The sequence below is a fragment of the Amborella trichopoda genome, chromosome 9, assembly GCF_054954075.1.
Source record: "Amborella trichopoda isolate Santa Cruz 75 chromosome 9, AtrichopodaSantaCruz75HAP2 v2.0, whole genome shotgun sequence".
Taxonomy (NCBI): Eukaryota; Viridiplantae; Streptophyta; class Magnoliopsida; order Amborellales; family Amborellaceae; genus Amborella; species Amborella trichopoda.
Window position 1 is genome coordinate 14,410,640 of NC_142344.1, and position 18,098 is coordinate 14,428,737.

At 38.7% G+C, this 18,098-nt stretch overlaps 1 protein-coding gene across 10 annotated transcripts in view; it reads right to left on the bottom strand.

Moving 5' to 3' along the window:
* Positions 1 to 7,582: 7,582 nt before the first annotated feature.
* The window catches only part of LOC18424436 (chorismate synthase), a 42,373-nt gene continuing 31,857 nt past the window's right edge, over positions 7,583 to 18,098 (bottom strand). For 8 of the 10 annotated variants that reach the window (XM_088848018.1, XM_088848016.1, XM_088848015.1 and 5 more), the window contains 3 exons: positions 10,402 to 10,483; positions 8,344 to 9,861; positions 7,583 to 7,929 (listed from right to left, as the gene is read on the bottom strand). In XM_088848018.1, coding sequence (XP_088704144.1) covers positions 7,787 to 7,929; positions 8,344 to 9,861; positions 10,402 to 10,483 — 1,743 coding nt within the window. In that variant the 3' untranslated portion in view covers positions 7,583 to 7,786. The remainder of the gene's footprint in view (positions 7,930 to 8,343; positions 9,862 to 10,401; positions 10,484 to 18,098) is intronic. The other 2 variants (XR_016041443.1, XR_016041442.1) reach the window with 1 other exon arrangement.

The following is an 18,098-nucleotide window of genomic DNA, read 5'->3' on the forward strand; positions in this document are numbered from 1 at the left end:
TTTTTTATGGGTGCAGTTGGCATACAGATGCTTCAGTAGCTATAGAGGTAAGGTGTACTTTCAAATTTTATCATGGTATATAATTTTGATGTAAAAAGTTCTTAGGATTATCTCAAAATCTATTTTTATATCTAATTATAAAATTTTAAATTTAAAAAATGGTTAAATATATGACAATCTTGAAATTGGACGGTGTAAAGGGGTTGGGGTCGTGTTGGTAGTACCTCAAACCTTGTCATTATGTTATGGTTTCCATTCTCACCTAAAAAGCTAACTCCTAAGCTGCTAAAACAACGGGTACCTGTCATCATCACTGAATTACCCAAAAAAAAAAAAAACGAGAGAGGGTTTTTTTTTATGGGTGCAGTTGGCATACAGATGCTTCAGTAGCTATAGAGGTAAGGTGTACTTTCAAATTTTATCATGGTATATAATTTTGATGTAAAAAGTTCTTAGGATTATCTCAAAATCTATTTTTATATCTAATTATAAAATTTTAAATTTAAAAAATGGTTAAATATATGACAATCTTGAAATTGGACGGTGTAAAGGGGTTGGGGTCGTGTTGGTAGTACCTCAAACCTTGTCATTATGTTATGGTTTCCATTCTCACCTAAAAAGCTAACTCCTAAGCTGCTAAAACAACGGGTACCTGTCATCATCACTGAATTACCCAAAAAAAAAAAAAACGAGAGAGGGTTTTTTTTTATGGGTGCAGTTGGCATACAGATGCTTCAGTAGCAATAGAGGTAAGGTGTACTTTCAAATTTTATCATGGTATATAATTTTGATGTAAAAAGTTCTTAGGATTATCTCAAAATCTATTTTTATATCTAATTATAAAATTTTAAATTTAAAAAATGGTTAAATATATGACAATCTTGAAATTGGACGGTGTAGATGATATGGTGCAAAATGCACTATTTTTGAGACTTAAAATCTCTATGTAACTACCCATGTAGTTCTCTTGCCAATTGATCTGAAATTTAAATTCGAGTAGAGATTTAACAATTTTTTTCGGTAGTTTTTTTTTGTTGAAGTAGCTTGTAACAGTCATTCAAACACATAAACCCTTGTTGTCTAGTAGAAAAAATGATTAAGTTTCATTCTTTGACTAGTCACTTGCCCCGCGTATTCACTGATCATCTCACCCTGTGGTTGGCATTCCATTTCCCCTAGTCGTAAGTGCTCGTTCTATTTTGATTTGAATGGGCTGGGTCTCCTATGAGGAAGTGATCTCCGGAATAGTGATTTCTTGACCTAGACGAAAGATTTTTCAATTTCTCTCCATTTAGCTTAAAATTGGCAGAGGCCGCCCAACAAATTGTAGCCTTCATTCCGTGCTTATTTGGCTGATTTCACCTTACGTCACTCAATCAAGCCTTCTATAAAACCAACAAATCTTTCCAAATCCTATATAACATGCTCAAAACCGTAATCTCGAGATGTTCAAAATTAACTTTAAGCCCTAGATTTCACCTGTTAAACCCTAGAATTCATCTCATCATCCTCCAATCTTGCTGCATCTGCTGAATTTACTGAAACCTATCCTAATCATCTCATCATCCTCCCATCTTGCTGCATCTGCTGAATTCCCTGAAACCTATCCTAACCCTCAACTATAGGGATACCAACTACAGGGATAAGGCACTCCAGTAGGCCAAAGAGGTTCACCTCTTTCTGCCTCTTCGCTTGGTTCATATTCACTAACTTCTTAGAAAACTATAAACTCTTTTGGTTGTGAAGCACAGTGTAACACTTCTACAAGAATGTTGGCGTTATGTGAGGTGGTAGTGCAAATGCGTATCTCTTTTTTTTTTAAATTGGTGTGAAGAATGTTGTGTTATGTGAGGTGGTAGTGGAAATAAGTATTTATTTTTCTTAGAATTGGTGTGATATTTCTAATACAAAAATGATACAATTTTACATTGGGAAAATTACATGATTATCCTTTTTATTTTCTGTTATTACCAAAATATTTAAAACTTTTCATTATTATTCATATGTCCGCTTTTTTTGGACTTCATAATTATTATTTTTTAAAAACAACCGAATTACCTAAGTTTCCACATTCTCTCGCGTTTCATCCTTGATTTTGGGGTTTTGGTTTTCAACATAGCAGCTCACATATGTGGTTTTAGCGATCCTTTGTACCCCAATTGTATTCTTTCTCTATCCGTTTCCTCCTTGATGATTCTTTCTCCCTCTCTCTCCCCTTCTTTCTCAGTGAGCCTTTTTAGTTTCTAGTGATCATGGGTCTCTCTCACAATGTTCAAAACTCGCCCAACTAAAAGCCTCTCTCTAAAGATTAATTGTTCAAAACCCAAACATGCCCAGCTAGATCTCTCTCTCAAGCTGATATGAAATGCTCAAAACACAAAGAAGCCCACATAAAAAGCCTAATATCCACTGCCTTCATGGTGGGTGTCCACTCCATAGAGACCAGAAAATACACAACAGTCGTTACACTGGTTTGGAGGTTCTCTTTTTATTCTCTACCTCTTCTCTCTTCCGAGGTTTACCGATATAACCATCTAGTTCGCCATCGACCCTAGCAACTCTGATAAACCTTACCCCTAAAATGGCCTGATCCAAGTATCACCACAGAGAAGACCTGCAAACTTGCATCATTTTGTTGCATTTGAACTTAATCATTGAGCATCACAACCATTTGTATAAACGGCAAGCTCCTACCACCTTAGTGGCCATCACAGTACCCCTCTACCTTGTCACTTTCCATTGTCACCTGGTGAATTCATCAACGTCTCTCTCTAAGAAGAATTGCCAATACTTGAAACATCATATTATCTGATCACTGAAATGAGCTTCAGGGCCTTTTCCATGCTTGAGAAAGATCTGACCTTTTGAATTCCCTTTTACCAAATCTGTTAATTGACACTCAAATTCATGAAATAAAAATGTGGAAAATTTGATTGAATACTAATTTGGTAAGGGTCGAGAAAAGCAGGCCTTTTGATAAGAATTGCTAAAGATTTCACGCTTCGAACCACGCACGATGAATTTAGAGAGAGATTGCATAATGCAAATCCAGTAAATTTGGAGGTCGATATCGAACTACCATCGAAAGATAAATTGGAAGTAGATAGAGAGAACGTCCTGTTGTGTGAACCGTGAAGAGAGAGAAACGCGTAGAGAATTCAGGGCCTCATATTGGGTTTTTCAAAAATGGAATTTGGGCCATTTTGACTTTTGAAAAACCGAATTGGGCAATTCGATCTTGTTTTAAAACATGATTATGAAGTCCAAAAAACGGACATATGAGTAATATAAAAAAGTTTTTAGTATTTTAGTACTAACGGAAAATAAAATGGATATTTACGTAAATAAGGAAAATTTTATATAACCTTGCAACCTTAAAATGTAAAAATAAAGATAGACCAAAAAATTACATTGGAAATGGTTGTTTTGATGTTGAAAAGTTCTCGAATTAATGTATGAATATGAACAAAAAAAAAAAAGATTTTGGGTCCCAGGAATAATGTGTCTTACAATACATTATCTAGACTATCCATTTTTAAGATTTTCGTATATTTATAGATCTACTTGATTTAAATTATTTTTGAAGTTTTAAATTTTATAATTAAACGGGAAATTTGAAAAATTAAATATTTGAATTGGGCTTTTCTCTAAGAGGTAGTGAGAATCATTCAAGGCCTCAATCATCAATTATTGGTATCAATAAACAAGCTTGCGGTATTGTGTAATTTCATGTTTTTGCAGGAATTTATCAATAAACAAGCTGGCTTTCATGGGCGGTATCGGTATAAACAAGCTCGCTTTCATGAGCGGTATTCCCTTCTATCTCCTGATATGTGAAATGTGACCAAATATTTTATTGCAGATTGGCTCATTAGACCATATGAAAAATGTTTATTTTTCTTGTCGATGAATTGGCTTATTAAACCTAATATCAAATTGACTTATTGGACCCAATATAAAAAATCTTTAAATGCGATTGATAAACGAAAAAAATTAAAATTTTCAACATAAAAAAGATTAATTTTTCACGTTGGCACCCCATCTTTTAATAAATGGAATTGTGAAAAGAAAAGATATTTAGATAATACGGAAAAAAAAAAAAAAAAAGTTCAAGCGCAAATGGATTCCACAACTAAATGCTAGAAAGCAAGTAAAATTGAATGAAATCAAACGTAATAGAAAAAGAGATAAAGAGATATTGGACGATTTTTATTTTTTCATATCTCTCTATTTTTTATTGGATTACTTTTTTTTCACTCTCACTCATAGGCACACTCTCTCCACCCCTCTATTTCTTAGATTGAGTTATTCTTTTTCAGTCTCTCTCTTTCTCTGGCACAAACTCTCTCCCCCCTTTATATCTTAGATTGAGTTATTCTTTTCAGTCTCTCTTTCTCTAGCACAAACTCTACCGCTTTTAGATTGGGTTTCTCTTTTTTACTCACTCACAATCTCTATCTCTCTCTATCTCTCTTGGATTGGGGTTCTTTTCTTCTTTCTTCTACTCTCTTTATCCTTTGAATATTGGATTATCTTTTGAAGATTGGATTGGGTCTCTCTCTTAGATTTGAGTTTTTTATTTTTCATTCTCTCTCCGCCAATCCTTGTCTCAATTCGGCACATGAATGTACCCCACTTTAGGCACACATTTAAATACAACTCCAGAGTGATGCACAAATTCATCTTCCTCCAAGCTGCAATTTTATCCTTTCCATATCAAACTCCGCCTAACTACAACTACTGCCACCAAATTGGGGCGTGATGCATCAATCGAGTCGCCATGAACTTCACCTTCGATAATCCTTTCGAAGGTCTCAACACTAAGTGTCCAATCCAAGAAGTTAATGGGTTGAAATCGTCCAGAAATTTCATGAACATCAACCCAAATACCATGATTCGATCCATTTAAGGAATGAAACAACTAATTTTCTAACATGGTATTTTGTCTTCCAAGGTTATGGAACAGGTTCACCTCTTCAGCATCAAACCCCTAACTGTCACAAACCCCTTCAGAGTGGACGTGAAACACTTCTTGCGGCAATTTTCTTGAATCTCCTTGCGTCATCCAAGTCTTCCTATCTTTGTTCCGAACAAGCACCAAAGGTGCAACCTCAAGCTCCTTTAGCTACAGTAACACAAGCTTACAGCGGATCTTAGGGTGCTTCGGGAGACGACCAACTATGATATCCGATGATGCAAATTCAAGTACACAAAAACTAACTAAAAGGGGAAGTAACAAACCTAGCTTCAATGGCTCTGCAAATTCACTAAAACTCCTAGAAATAATGTTTTGAAATACAATAGTCAACTCTTGATGGAAAACATTAAACCAACAACTATTTATAGACTTTATTGGACCCCCATTCTATTTCTAATATAAATAGCACTTATTATTAAAGTATAATCCGAATTTGACACTTTTACCCAGACAAGCAAATAAGAAAAACTCATCCTAAAAATAACCCTGAAATGATAGCTTGACTTCACGTAGACATAATATTTCGCTCTAATGTTGAAATCATTTTGCAGGGGCTAACAAGCCTAGCTTCAATGGCTCAACAAATTCATTAGGATTCCTAAGAACAAGCGTAGGCATAACTTTTCTCTTTGATGTTGAAATCGCTATTTTAACCCCTTTCCACAAAAGATGGCGTAAACCTTATGAGCTACAAACCTGCATCATCAATTTTCTTTGATCAATCGAGGCCCAAAAATGACACTAAAGCCCTAAATGTTGGACCTTAAAATTGTAGTGCCCAGTCGACCTGCACAACATCTACCTGGCCTAAGTGGGCTGAAGAAGAGGCCATTTGGCAACCAACAATAGTACCCTAGGTATCACTCGACCTATGGTAAGGCAAGTGCAAGGCCTTCCTCTTAGAGGGCCACAAGAGGTAACATTGATCGTAATAGCAGTAGTGAGCATCGCCACAAACCCAAATGGACACATGGTGGCAACATGACGACCAGACTGTGTAGCCAGAAACTTGGTGGCAACAATGTACTTGGGCAAGTACAAGAAAGAGGATTTGTCTAGGCAAGCATGAGCCTTGGACCAAAGGCATGGTTTATGTGGACCTATGTATTACAGTGTCCAACAAGGACAGGTGGCCAGAAACTTGGTGGCAACAATGTACTTGGGCAAGTACAAGAAAGAGGATTTGTCTAGGCAAGCATGAGCCTTGGGCCAAAGGCATGGTTTATGTGAACCTATGTATGACAGTGTCCAACAAGGACAGGTGGGGAACGCTTGTCACACCCCTACTCTTAGCATCACGCATGCAAATCCCCTTAGCAACAAAACAGATCACAAAAATCTTGAGTGGACTTGTGCTACTTTAGTGGAATTAGCAATCTTTTCTAGCAAGCAAGTTTTTCAGACCAAGCAACATGAGGGAGGAGAAACCCTTAGTCATGACCTGGTAAGAAGGGAGTCTTATGCAGTATTGATGCATGATGCACACACATGGGGGCTACCAAACAAAGACCTTAGTGCAAGACCTTGGGCAAGATGGTGGGGATGGACAGCTAAGGCTAACCTCACGCAGAGACTTGGTTGGTTGGAGCATAGACAGTTCAACCTGAGCAGACATATGCAAGAGGTGAGTTAACCATACACCTTGGTGTGCAAATGTATTGATTGTGATGGTCACACGTGGGCAGTTGAATTGTGTAGCTGCCCAGGTATGAGCTTATGTCAAGGTCTTAGGCAATGTAAGACAGGGTGTATGAACATGTAGTGGACTTTGTGTACATTGAATCTTAGAATTGATCATGCAGGTTTGAATTAGCATGAATTACCAAATAAAGGTTTCCAGTTTCTCAATTTCCCAGCCTCAAGGGTTCCCAATATCCCAAGGGACTTAGGATCCACACAATCAAACATGCCTTGGAGAAAATTTGAGGTTCAAAATATCGAAATATAAAGCAATAACCAAAAATATTTCCCTAATGTTTTACGTTGACATATACTAGAAATCTTAAATAAATAAATAAAAGGAGGTATAGTATAGTAGCCTTCCAAGCTTCTTTTGGTTCACCGACGCCCTGCAACCGTTCATATCAACAAAGGACATCAAGTTGTCATTCCTCTGCTCAAAGCCCAGCCATAAGCTTTACCTAGACTTGAATGATACATCCTATCCATCCTTTGTTAAAATTGCACATCTAGAGGAGATGCTACACCTAGGTTTTACCATTGCAAACAATGATAGAAACTTGGGGCCAACTTTTTCATTGACCATAAGCATACACTCTGTAAAATTCCCTCTGCTAGAAAGGCGGAGTACAATCTACCAGTTGGTGCAAACATTAAATTCATGGGAGAGCATGCATAAGCTACCCAACCGAAAACCCTGGAATAAAATGACGTGCATGGTTAGCTACAAGATGAACCATAGGACACCCCATCTCTTGGAAGCTATTGAGATTGACTGCAGTTCCCATTACAGTTGATATGCATTCTTTTATCATTAGCAATCCCCAGGGTCCACGATATCCTGCACACTAGCGAAAGGTATATTCTAACAGATAACAAGCAGCTTAAGACTCTCTCTCTCTCTCTCTCTCTCTCTCTCTCAACTGCCAAATGTATTTCTTTAGATTCCTTTGCAATTTTGTGTACAACAACTGACAATAAACTCAGTTCACCCAAACCAAATCTACCATCTATGATACATCACAAATACAAACCAACCCCCCAAGCAACAAATCCGCATCTCTGTAAATAACGGCTCAGAAAAACCAAACCTGAAACGCCAAATCCCAGCAGTCAAATGAGCTTTCGTCATCCAAGCCCAAACCCTAAGTCCAATTCAGTAGGCCCATATAACCCAGGGTTCTGATTGACATGCATATTTTTGCTCGAGTTCACCCGCATTTCCATCTCAATAAGCCTCTCAAGCGCCTCAGGGTGGTTAACCCCAGCTCCTGCAGTCCCAACAAGTACGAGGCCAACCAAAATCACAAATCGACAAAAGAACAAGCGAGTATACTATCGCAATGGACTATGGAGAAACCCTGGTCCATAGGACCATCACCATCCCATAAAATGAGAGATGTACTTCGAAATGATAGATTATGGAAAGAGAAAGTGGCCCAGAATTCTTCATGTCTTGTTCTGGTGGGTTCCACTCCACCAATATCCATCATTTCATTGTATAGTAAAGACCACAAGACTATGCTTTTCCCAATCTGCTTTTCTGGGTTTCCAACTAAGGTTTCTCCATGGTACATTAACTTCCCCCATAGGCAAAGCATGGAAATCAAATTGATCCAACATCAAATTAACTAGATAGACAAGTAAAAAAAAAAGCATTAGGAAAACAATGAAAAGGGATTCACCTGGAATCGACATGCCGTGCGTACCATGGTTTGGTGGGGACCTATGGTGGATGGGGAACCCTTGCATCAGTGGACCCTCAGGCAAGAAACCACCCATGTGATTAAAAGGGGTCCCACCCAAGTGAAGCGGTGGAATCCCCTGAACTGGGGTCTGGTGGAAATTGTTCTGCATGACTTGCTGCTGCATCAGATGATGATGATGACGTTGTTGATGATGATGCATAGGATGATCAAACCTCGGCCCGCCTCCAGCATGGAATGGGTCATGGAGCATGTTAGGTGGAGGAAGAAAAAGCTCAGGGCCATGACCACCTCTGTGATGATGTTGATGCTGATCCATTTGACGACGCTGCTGCTGCATCATATTGAGGTGAAAATCAGGTGGCAATGGCATAGACTGTTGTTGACGCTGGTAGTGTAGTAGTTGTGGAGAGGACTGCTGCATCCCAAGCAAATGCTGATGATGATATGGAGGTTCAGATTGGGCAGGAATGTGAGGGCCACCACCCCCTAATATCTCTCTAAATGGATGGTGATCTATGCCTTCTCCAAAATTGTTAACACCCACCCTCATGTGTTGGCCCTTCAGAAGGGCATCCAGGGAAGCCATCTCATCACCAACAGACAAAAAGAGGTCATGGTTGATGGAGTTCACTAGTGGTCCAGCTTTGGATATATTCTTGAAGGTCTCGATTCTCTCAGGTTCAGTAAGAGTTATCAAGCTCTCTTCTTCCGGTAACTGGATCTCCCCAATGCCTATATTGAGGCCCTTTGAGCCTTCAATCTCAGAGACATCAACCCAATTTCCATGGATTTTATCAGGTTTACGTTCTTGAGTGTGGAGAGCCACAGGAGAACTAGACCCAGGTTCACCAATCAAAGTATGGCCAAACCCATCATCTTTAATTGGGAATGGTGGTACCCCACCTCCTAGGCTCCTTTGCAAAGAGACTGGAGCCTCTACAGAGTGCAGCTCCTTCATAAATGCTGTACCAAACAGTGTTTCCAGAGTTAGGGTTTTCTCGGAGCTACGATCACTTTCAACGCCTATCCCGCTGGGGCTTTGCATCTCAGAAACGAGGGTTTTAGACGACCCCATTTCTGGGTCAGGAGGCAACCCCTGGCCCATGCCCTTGTGCAACAAAGAAAGGAGATGCTGAGAAGCTGTATTGTCAACATCAGCTGGTTTTTGCTCAGGTCTTAGATCAAAGGTAATGTCACTATTGGTTTCCTTCACCTCAGCCAAGATCGACTGTTCAAGGTCTTCACAGGTGAGAACTCGTGGGGGTATGTCTGGCTTTAACAGTTCAAGAGGGGAATCATTTATATGAAGATTTGCAAAGGGTGCCACAGCAGAGGCATTTTCGATCTTTTCAAGAGGCAAAACGGAAGGCACATTTTCAACAGCGCTCTCCTGAGACGTCAAAGGGATTAGTGAGGATACGCCCTTCTCATTATTCACAAAGAGTGATAGCAGGTCTGTGCTTTTGGAGGATGAGGTGTCATCTGGTATCTTCTCTGCAAGGTAAATCATGAAACCAAGTTCCTTTAAGTAGAATGAGTGGAAAGCGAAATGTTGCTTGTGCATACTTGGAAAGAAGAACAACTCCCTAATAGATTCATCAGCAAGGGAGAGAGTATGAGACATGTTTTATTTGTCTCCCCTTCCTTACTTGCTGGTATCTCCATTCTATACCCTACATTTGTATCCAAGGTTCGTTTCTACATGAAGTTTAAGGACCATTTTTATACATATTTTCTTTCACATAAAAATAAATTTCAGTTGCCAATTAGAAAAAAGGACAAAAGTACACTATATTCCAACTGACTATGGGAAACCATAGTCCACTCATCATGATCCAAGGAAATGATAAGAGTGATGGAGAGAGAATGGAACCCACATATGGTCACGCCTTGTTTGGATGGGTTACTCTAAATCCATCACCACCCATCATTTCCTTGGATGCTTATGATCCCAATGGAAAATGGATAAGAGTGTACTTTCCCATGTTACAAAACCTTATAACCTATTCTGATTTGAGAAGTTATCAAGATTACCATCTTGAAGAAACCACTGAGAGAATTTCGAAATTGGGGATTGTTGGGATCTCCATGTGTTCTCATCAGAACTAACATTTGGCTGCAGAGATATAGGTAGGCAAGTCTTAGCCATTTGCAATTCCAATGACAGGTTTACATTCTTAATTAAATTAGCATATGCTTCCAACAGATGGCAGAAAACCTGATTGTCATTTTATTTGACTTGCTATTTCACATAAATTCGAATGGAACTTGAAACATATGCAACCATATCCAGGCAGCAGATGTGGAGAGTAAACACAAAGAAGGAAACCTTGTTTGACTGCAATTATCATATACCCTACTTTTGACATATGTAAATGTGAAACAAACTTATCCCATCTATATGTATTTTTTACATAATTTACTTTTCCCATTCATATGTGTCAATGCAGCATGTATCACAGAACTGGTTTCAGTAATGTTGAAAGACAAATACATGGTATGCTGCTTGCAATCTCATAAATCAATGAATATGCAGCAAGGCTAGATGATCCCCATAGAAGGATGAACTCTTTTTCTGTCAACATTGCATAATTGTAAGCCTGAGCAGTAGACATAAAACAAAACACTCCACATATGTTACAAGGAATCAGCCTTCCCACTATAACATAGCCATACCAACTGATTTGTAGGTTTCTAGTGAATTGCATCTAACTACAGCAAATAGTAGACAATGCCACAGGACTTAGTTACCGGGATCTTCTAAGGAGGGGTCCACTTCCGCTCTGGAAGCTCGATCCCATGCTTCGAGACACAGGACCTCGATTCCAGGCAATTCCTTGATATTTGGTATCTGAATTTGGGAAATTAGGGAACTCGATTCCATGTAAATGGAATCCATATCCCTATGCTAAAATCATGATTCCATGATCAAGTGAAACCACAATTCCACCAACTTGGAACCAATTATCCTACACTTTGCGAATGAGTTTCACCGGCAAAGTTTTGTGGTTCGTATACAATGGAGTGTGGATCTCCAACTTTTTATGACCTAAAAACTTTTTGAATGCCATGATTTCCTATAAACTCTACGGTACACAACTATGCACAAATTTTGAAATGTGACTTGTGTCTACTTTGAAAGAAAGGCAACAAGAATGGGCAAGGAAAGAAAAGGAAGAAGTTGGGAGGAGATACAAAAGTTAGTCGCGTTGCGGTTATATTGAGAAGTGAGGTCGCGATCAATACATTTAACTTCCTTGGGGCTAGTTCATTGGGTCATGTCTACCTCCCGAAAGACTTCTATCACTCACGTGCTGGTAAACCAATTCAAGCCACTCATGGGGTTGCCCTATGGGTGATGGAATAACATGGAGAGCCATTAGGAACATTGATTCAAAAAGCGGTCCACCTAACGCCTAGGCGGGCTAGAGGGCCAGAGCATATTGCCCAAGCTTGGGCAAACCAACTAAGCGGGATGTCCTTGGGCGCCTGCCTAGTACCCCGCCCTGGCAGGCGCCCAGGGGACTGCACCCGCCTTGGTGCAAAAATACCTATCAATTGGGGTATTTTTGGTATTTTTTTGTTTGGATTATAAAAAATGAATGAATATGCATTTTCTATATAAAATCCTGACCTAAAACAGGATTGTTGGAATCTCCTTGCCCCTTTTTGAACCTAGGCCACCTAGGTTCTGGCCCTTGCCTAGGTGCTGGGCGGCCTGGACCCCCCCCCACCCCCCCCCCACGGGCATCTAGGCGTCGCCCGCTGTTTTCTAAAACACTGATTGGGAAATTATATACAACAATGTCTTTTCCTTTTTCTTGTTATGAAACGAAGGAGCTTAGCTATCACGACAATATCTTTTTCAGAAACAATGTATTGCATCATTCTTATACGTAATCATAAACTGATATTTGAGTGGAAGCTGTCTATTCCAACCGAGTGAAGCCAAAAATGAAGATGTGTGAATACGTAGGCATACTATTGTAGGTAGCTGTGCAATTTTTGTAATAGACCAAAATGGGTAATTTTGAAAATTTGGAAAAAGTCAAACATATTGTTCATTGGAAATCGCTCCCAAATTACGATACAAGTGAAAAGTAAACTTTAGGGACCACGATCCTAATAACAACATAATGTGAGCCCATTTAGTGAGAAAACTGCTCCTTTTCAGATATGGAACGTGCTCCCTCAAAGTTAAGGATCTCGGTTCCTTTCCCTAGCCATGTACGGACCTCATTCCCCCAACTACAGAACTTCGAGCCTACCTCGCTCCCAATCTTGGATCTCCTGCCCCTTCCATGCCAGTTACTATGTCACAGGATGTTATCATATGTGTGCATAAGAATGTTCTTAACATTGTTTTCCATTTTTATGGCAAAATCCTTGTATTTCATGGTTGATTCCTGATAATTCCATCAATATGATGCCATGGATTGTTTCCAGTGAAAATTTTAAACTTTTTTGGAAGAAACTTACCATATCTGTAAGTACTGTCTACAATTTTTACAAGCTCCTTACAATAACACCTATCGAAGTCTGATTATACACTGGAAGAGGCCAGAAAATGAGAAGGGTCACTCCCAGCACAAGTCGGGGTAACCACAGCCAGATTTTGGGCCATCATACCCTCTTTCGCTAGGGCATCTGCGTTAGTGCCTCTCCACACGTGCTTAAAAGCAACACAAAGTGGCCTGATAATATCAAAAGCGGATAAAAAATTGGCTTCAGGTCTCCATGGGCAAGGAGAAGTTTTTGAAGCTCAAGTAATCACATTCTATAAATCTTGGAAATGTATGGGGTGCCAACCTGGGGGAAGACCTACCACTCTCTTGTAATGTCTCTTAATTTTAATACAATCATTAACCTCCCAAAAGAAAAAAAAAAAAAGAAAATTTCTGTGAATCACCTCAAAAAAAGAGGTTGAGCCCATAATAGTATCGAAGAGTCTCAGGCCCTCCAAAAAGGCCTGGGCCTCCACCATTATGGGTTTGGCCTACCAATTGGAACTGAAAAAGATTGAAAAAGGCAAACCGAACTGTATCTAATAGACCTCCCAATGCCTGCTGGACGAGGATTACTTAGAGAGCAAAAATCAAAGTTTAATTTGATAGTTCCATTAGGAGGTGGGACACAAAAACTGGACCTCGTGACACACATGGGCCCGGAGTATACAATGGCTCTCCAATATTGTAAATAATCTCCCACCAACCATGTGCCGTACTCCTTGGAATTACAGGCCTAAAAAGTGGCTGAAGCTGGGATTCAATGCTCGATCCTTTTAAAACTCATAGCACAGCCCTCAAAGATTAATGCATTTTGCTCAAACCAAAGTGTCCAAAGGGTTTCCAGCAGAGTGGATCTCCATAGGAAGAGGCCCATGTAAGGGTAGGGGGCGAAAAATAAGAAGAAAACAGTATTTGGATAGAATGAGGGCTCACCCTGATCATGCCAAATTGCTGCAATACTGCTTTCCAGATCTTGTCACCCACCAGGCAGTGTAAAAAGAGATGGTCTATTGTCTCTTTAGCCTCCATACATATAACACATCTATTGAGCATTGGTACTCCCCTCCTTGGAAGCCCCTTGAGCACCCTCTTTAAAAGGACCAGCCCTATCAAAGGCCCAAATCTTCGACAGTACAGAGGTGAGCCAAGCCTTGTTGGCTAACAACAGGGGGGACAGGGTCTGACTTAGGAACCAATAGAAGGAACCAAAAGAAGGGTGCAACACCAGGTGGTATCTGCGACTGAAGGAGACCCATTAAGCTAGTGAACTCCAATATTTATGATCCAAGAGGTTCCTCCGGAACCTGGGGACCAGACCATACGACCTCCAATGAGATTGAAGGATTGGGACACCAAAGCATCATGGGCACAAGTAACAAAAAACAGCCTCGGGAAGAGGGATTCCAAGCTGGATTTGTCAGCCCATGGTCCTTCAAAAATCTACTCATATCCCATTGTTTTCATTGTACCAAATTTCTAATAAAGTCCTGATTTGCTGCCCCCAAATAGTTGGGGTCCTGATATCCCCTATTTCCGTGGAGCCGACCACAAATAGTTGAGAAAAGGCTTTTGATGATGATGATGATGATGCCGAAACAGTCACGTTCTAGGATAAAGATCTACCCCAAAAACGTTGGCTATGCCCCTTGGAATCTACCCCAAACTATCCAGCCCATATTGTTGTTGAACCACTTGTTGCCATAAGTGACCTTCTTCATTAGCAAAGTGCCACTACCTTTATCTTAGACCTAGTGAACTCTGATATTTGGGATCCAAAGAGGTTCCTCCTGAACCTGGTGGACCAGACCACCTAGCCTCAAATGGGATAGAAGGATTGGACACCAAAGCACCATGGGTACAAGCAAAACAAAGAACAGCCTCAGGAAGAGGGATCCCAAGGTGGAATATCTAGCCCAAAGGTGATTTCAATAAAGTAATGAGATGCCGAGGCAATAGCCTTAAAGGCCCCAAATGCATAAGCATCGGCCAGACTCATGGGAAGCCATCCTGAACCATCCAGCCCATGTTTTTCTTGAACCACTTGTTCCCACAGCTGGCCTTCTACAGCCACAAAATGCCATCAACATTTACTAAGAGCAAATTATTGCAGGCTCTTAGTTTCCTATTTCCTGAAGTTTCCTAATACCCAGGCCTCCACACGTTTTTGACCAGTACACTGTATCCAACTTTACCAATGGAATTTGCAAGCCCCCATCAAGCCCGGACCATAAAAGTCTTAATGAGTCTCTCTAGTCAGCTTACTCTAGACATAGGCATTCTAAAAAGGAACATTTGGAATACTGAGATATTAGAAAGGGTGGATTTGATTAGAGTAACCCTACTTCCAAGGAAGGGTAATGACACGTCCACGCAACAAGCTCATATTCAAAACACTCGACAACAGGGTTCCAAGGAGCTTTATGCAGCCTACTGTTTTCCATGATTTTCTTAAATGCTGTGGTGACCTAGGAGCGCCTACGGAATGGCCATAGGGTGTCTACTTGTTGGGATTTTGCATCGCAAAAGATGAGTGTGTAATCTGAATAATGGAGATGACAAACTGTTGAGCTCACTTGGAGGATTAGAAACCTTGAAGCAGGTTTTGCGCAAAGAGATTTGCTATGGATTAATGAAATTTTCGCTTTCATATGCAAAAAAGCTATAACTTGAAGTTGGACGTGAGTACATCTCAATCAGTGGGACAAATGATTCACTTAAAGATTCATTAAGAAATTTTCACTCTAAGAAAATTTAACAACATGCATGACAAGCAACCTGAACAAAGGATTTATATCGAATATAAAGACCATATGAAATTATATATTACCAAATTATTGATGGGTTCCAGATAGAACCAAAGGAAGAAGAAATGGTCAATGTCTATCTTTCCAAAAAGCAAGACAAAATGAAAAACTGGGATGCCAAGAGAGAACCTTTTTTTTTTTTAAAGCTGATGCCCAAGAGAAACATTTCAAGAACTTTCAAAATTATGAAGCACAAATCTCAACCATAGAATTTTGGTCCTCAAAGGGACACCAATGCCTGAAGGATGAGGACTACAACACTTCCAAAATGCTATGCTCGCACAAAGCTTTGAGATACACAAGGAACCCGTGCAAACAAGGATGCAGAGCATATCGTGAAAGATCAGGTAATAATGCCTCTCAAGTCATGAATATTGAAAATAAAGCCGAATGAGATTCTAGTACCAAAGTATTAATTCTTTCACCAATCAGCCCTTGCGAAAAGACACCATACAAGTACAAACTCGAAAGAAAGAACGTGGAGCAAAGTGTATTTTTTTGTGAGTTCTTATTTTGTTTTTTGTTTTTCTCCCACAAAGATGCAAGCAGCACATTTAACATTCTGTTACCAAATATCAACCTGCAAATTTGTAGTTACCCAGTAGGTACTAACATGTATCTAATCATTCCCAAAAGGGTTTGGCATTTTCAATGTCCCACAGTTTCACAGAGCATCAAGTATGTTTCAGGTGAGAGGGCTTTTGGTAAGTTGATTGATTTCTAATTTGAGAAAGTGACTTGATCTTTTCGTACAGCTTTATTTGCAATGCAAAAGCTATTTATTTACCATTCAGATAACAATTGAGATGTTCTACGTGGCTACAGTGCTTCCCCTTCAAGAGAAATAATTAGGATAAAAGCAATAAAAAGAGAACTTTTCTAAATCTTTTCATTTTATGTCAACTTTGGGATGGAAGAGAGGGAGTCTTTAGGCAGGTAGAATTGTCACTATTTTCAAGCTGAGAATAGAGTATCATTCCTTTACACAAGAGAGAAAATGCTCAAAGGGCTCAGAATGGTGCATGGTTTTTTCATCTGTTTGAAGTAGGGGGAAAATAAACATTAGGGTGTGAGAGATGATAGTTTGCATGTAAGGCAAGATGCAAACTTCAGGTCATTATCTAAGGGCCCGTTTCGTTCCTTGGATTCAGATTTCTAGGAGTCATTTTCCCTGGAAAAGCTGGGCCAATCGTGTTGTGTTCACTTAGAATCGATACTTCTGTTGGAATTGAGATTTCTTTGGGATACCTGAATCCTCATTTTAAGCCTAAATTTAGATCTCAATTCCACCAAAATAGGTGGAAATCACATTTCATGAAAAGGACCCATTTTTCACGGACCCATATTAAAATTTTAGCGAGGGAAACTACTTCAAATTTTTGGGAGAGAAAGTACATGAAATTTTTAGACAGAGAATACATAAAAATTTTTAGAGAGAAACAATCTCAAAATTTTAGAGAGAGAAACTATCTCAAATTTAAAGTTTTAGAAAGAGCATATTAAAATTTTAGATAGAGAAACTATTTCAAATCTCAAGTTTTAGAGAGAGTATCTTAAAATTTTAGCAAAAAACTACATTAGATTTTAGAAAGATGTATTTAAAATTTTTTAGAGAGAAATATCTCAAAACTTTTAAAGAGAGAAAAGTTTAATATTCTAAGTTCTAGAGAGAGAAAATATCTTAAAATTTTAGAGAGAGAAACTACATTAAAATTTAGAGAAAGAATCTACTTAAAAATATTTAGAGAGAAATATCTCAAAACTTTTAGAGCAAGAAACTATCTCAAATTTCACTTTTTAGAGAGAGAATTTATTAAAATTTTAGAGATAGAATCTATATCAAATTTTAGATAAACTACCAAAAAAATTTTCTAGAGAGAAACTATCTCAAATTTTAAGTTTTAGTGAGAGAAAATATCATAAATCTTTAGAGAAACTAGATCAAATTTTAAATAGAGAAAGTATCTGAAATTTTTAGAGAGAGAAACTATTTCAAAAATTTTAGATAGAGAAACTATCTCATATTTTAAGTTTTAGAGAGAGAAAGTAGATCAAAATTTTATAGAAAGAAACTACCTGAAAATTTTAGAGAAAGAAACTATCTCAAATTTTAAGTTTTAGAGAGAGAAAGAAACTTAAAATTTTAGACAGACTAACTCTATTAAAATTTAAAGTGAGAAAGTACCTAAATCTCTTAGAGAGAGAAACTATCTTAAAATTTTTAGAAAGAAACTGTCAAATTTTAAGTTCTAGATAGAGAAAGTAACTTAAAAATTAAGAAAGAAAAAACATATCATATTTTAGAGAGAGAAGCTACCTAGAATTTTTTAGAGAGAAACTATCTCAAATTTATAGTTTTTAGAGAGAGTATCTCAAAATTTAGAGAGAGAAACTACATCAAATTTTAGAGAGAGCAACT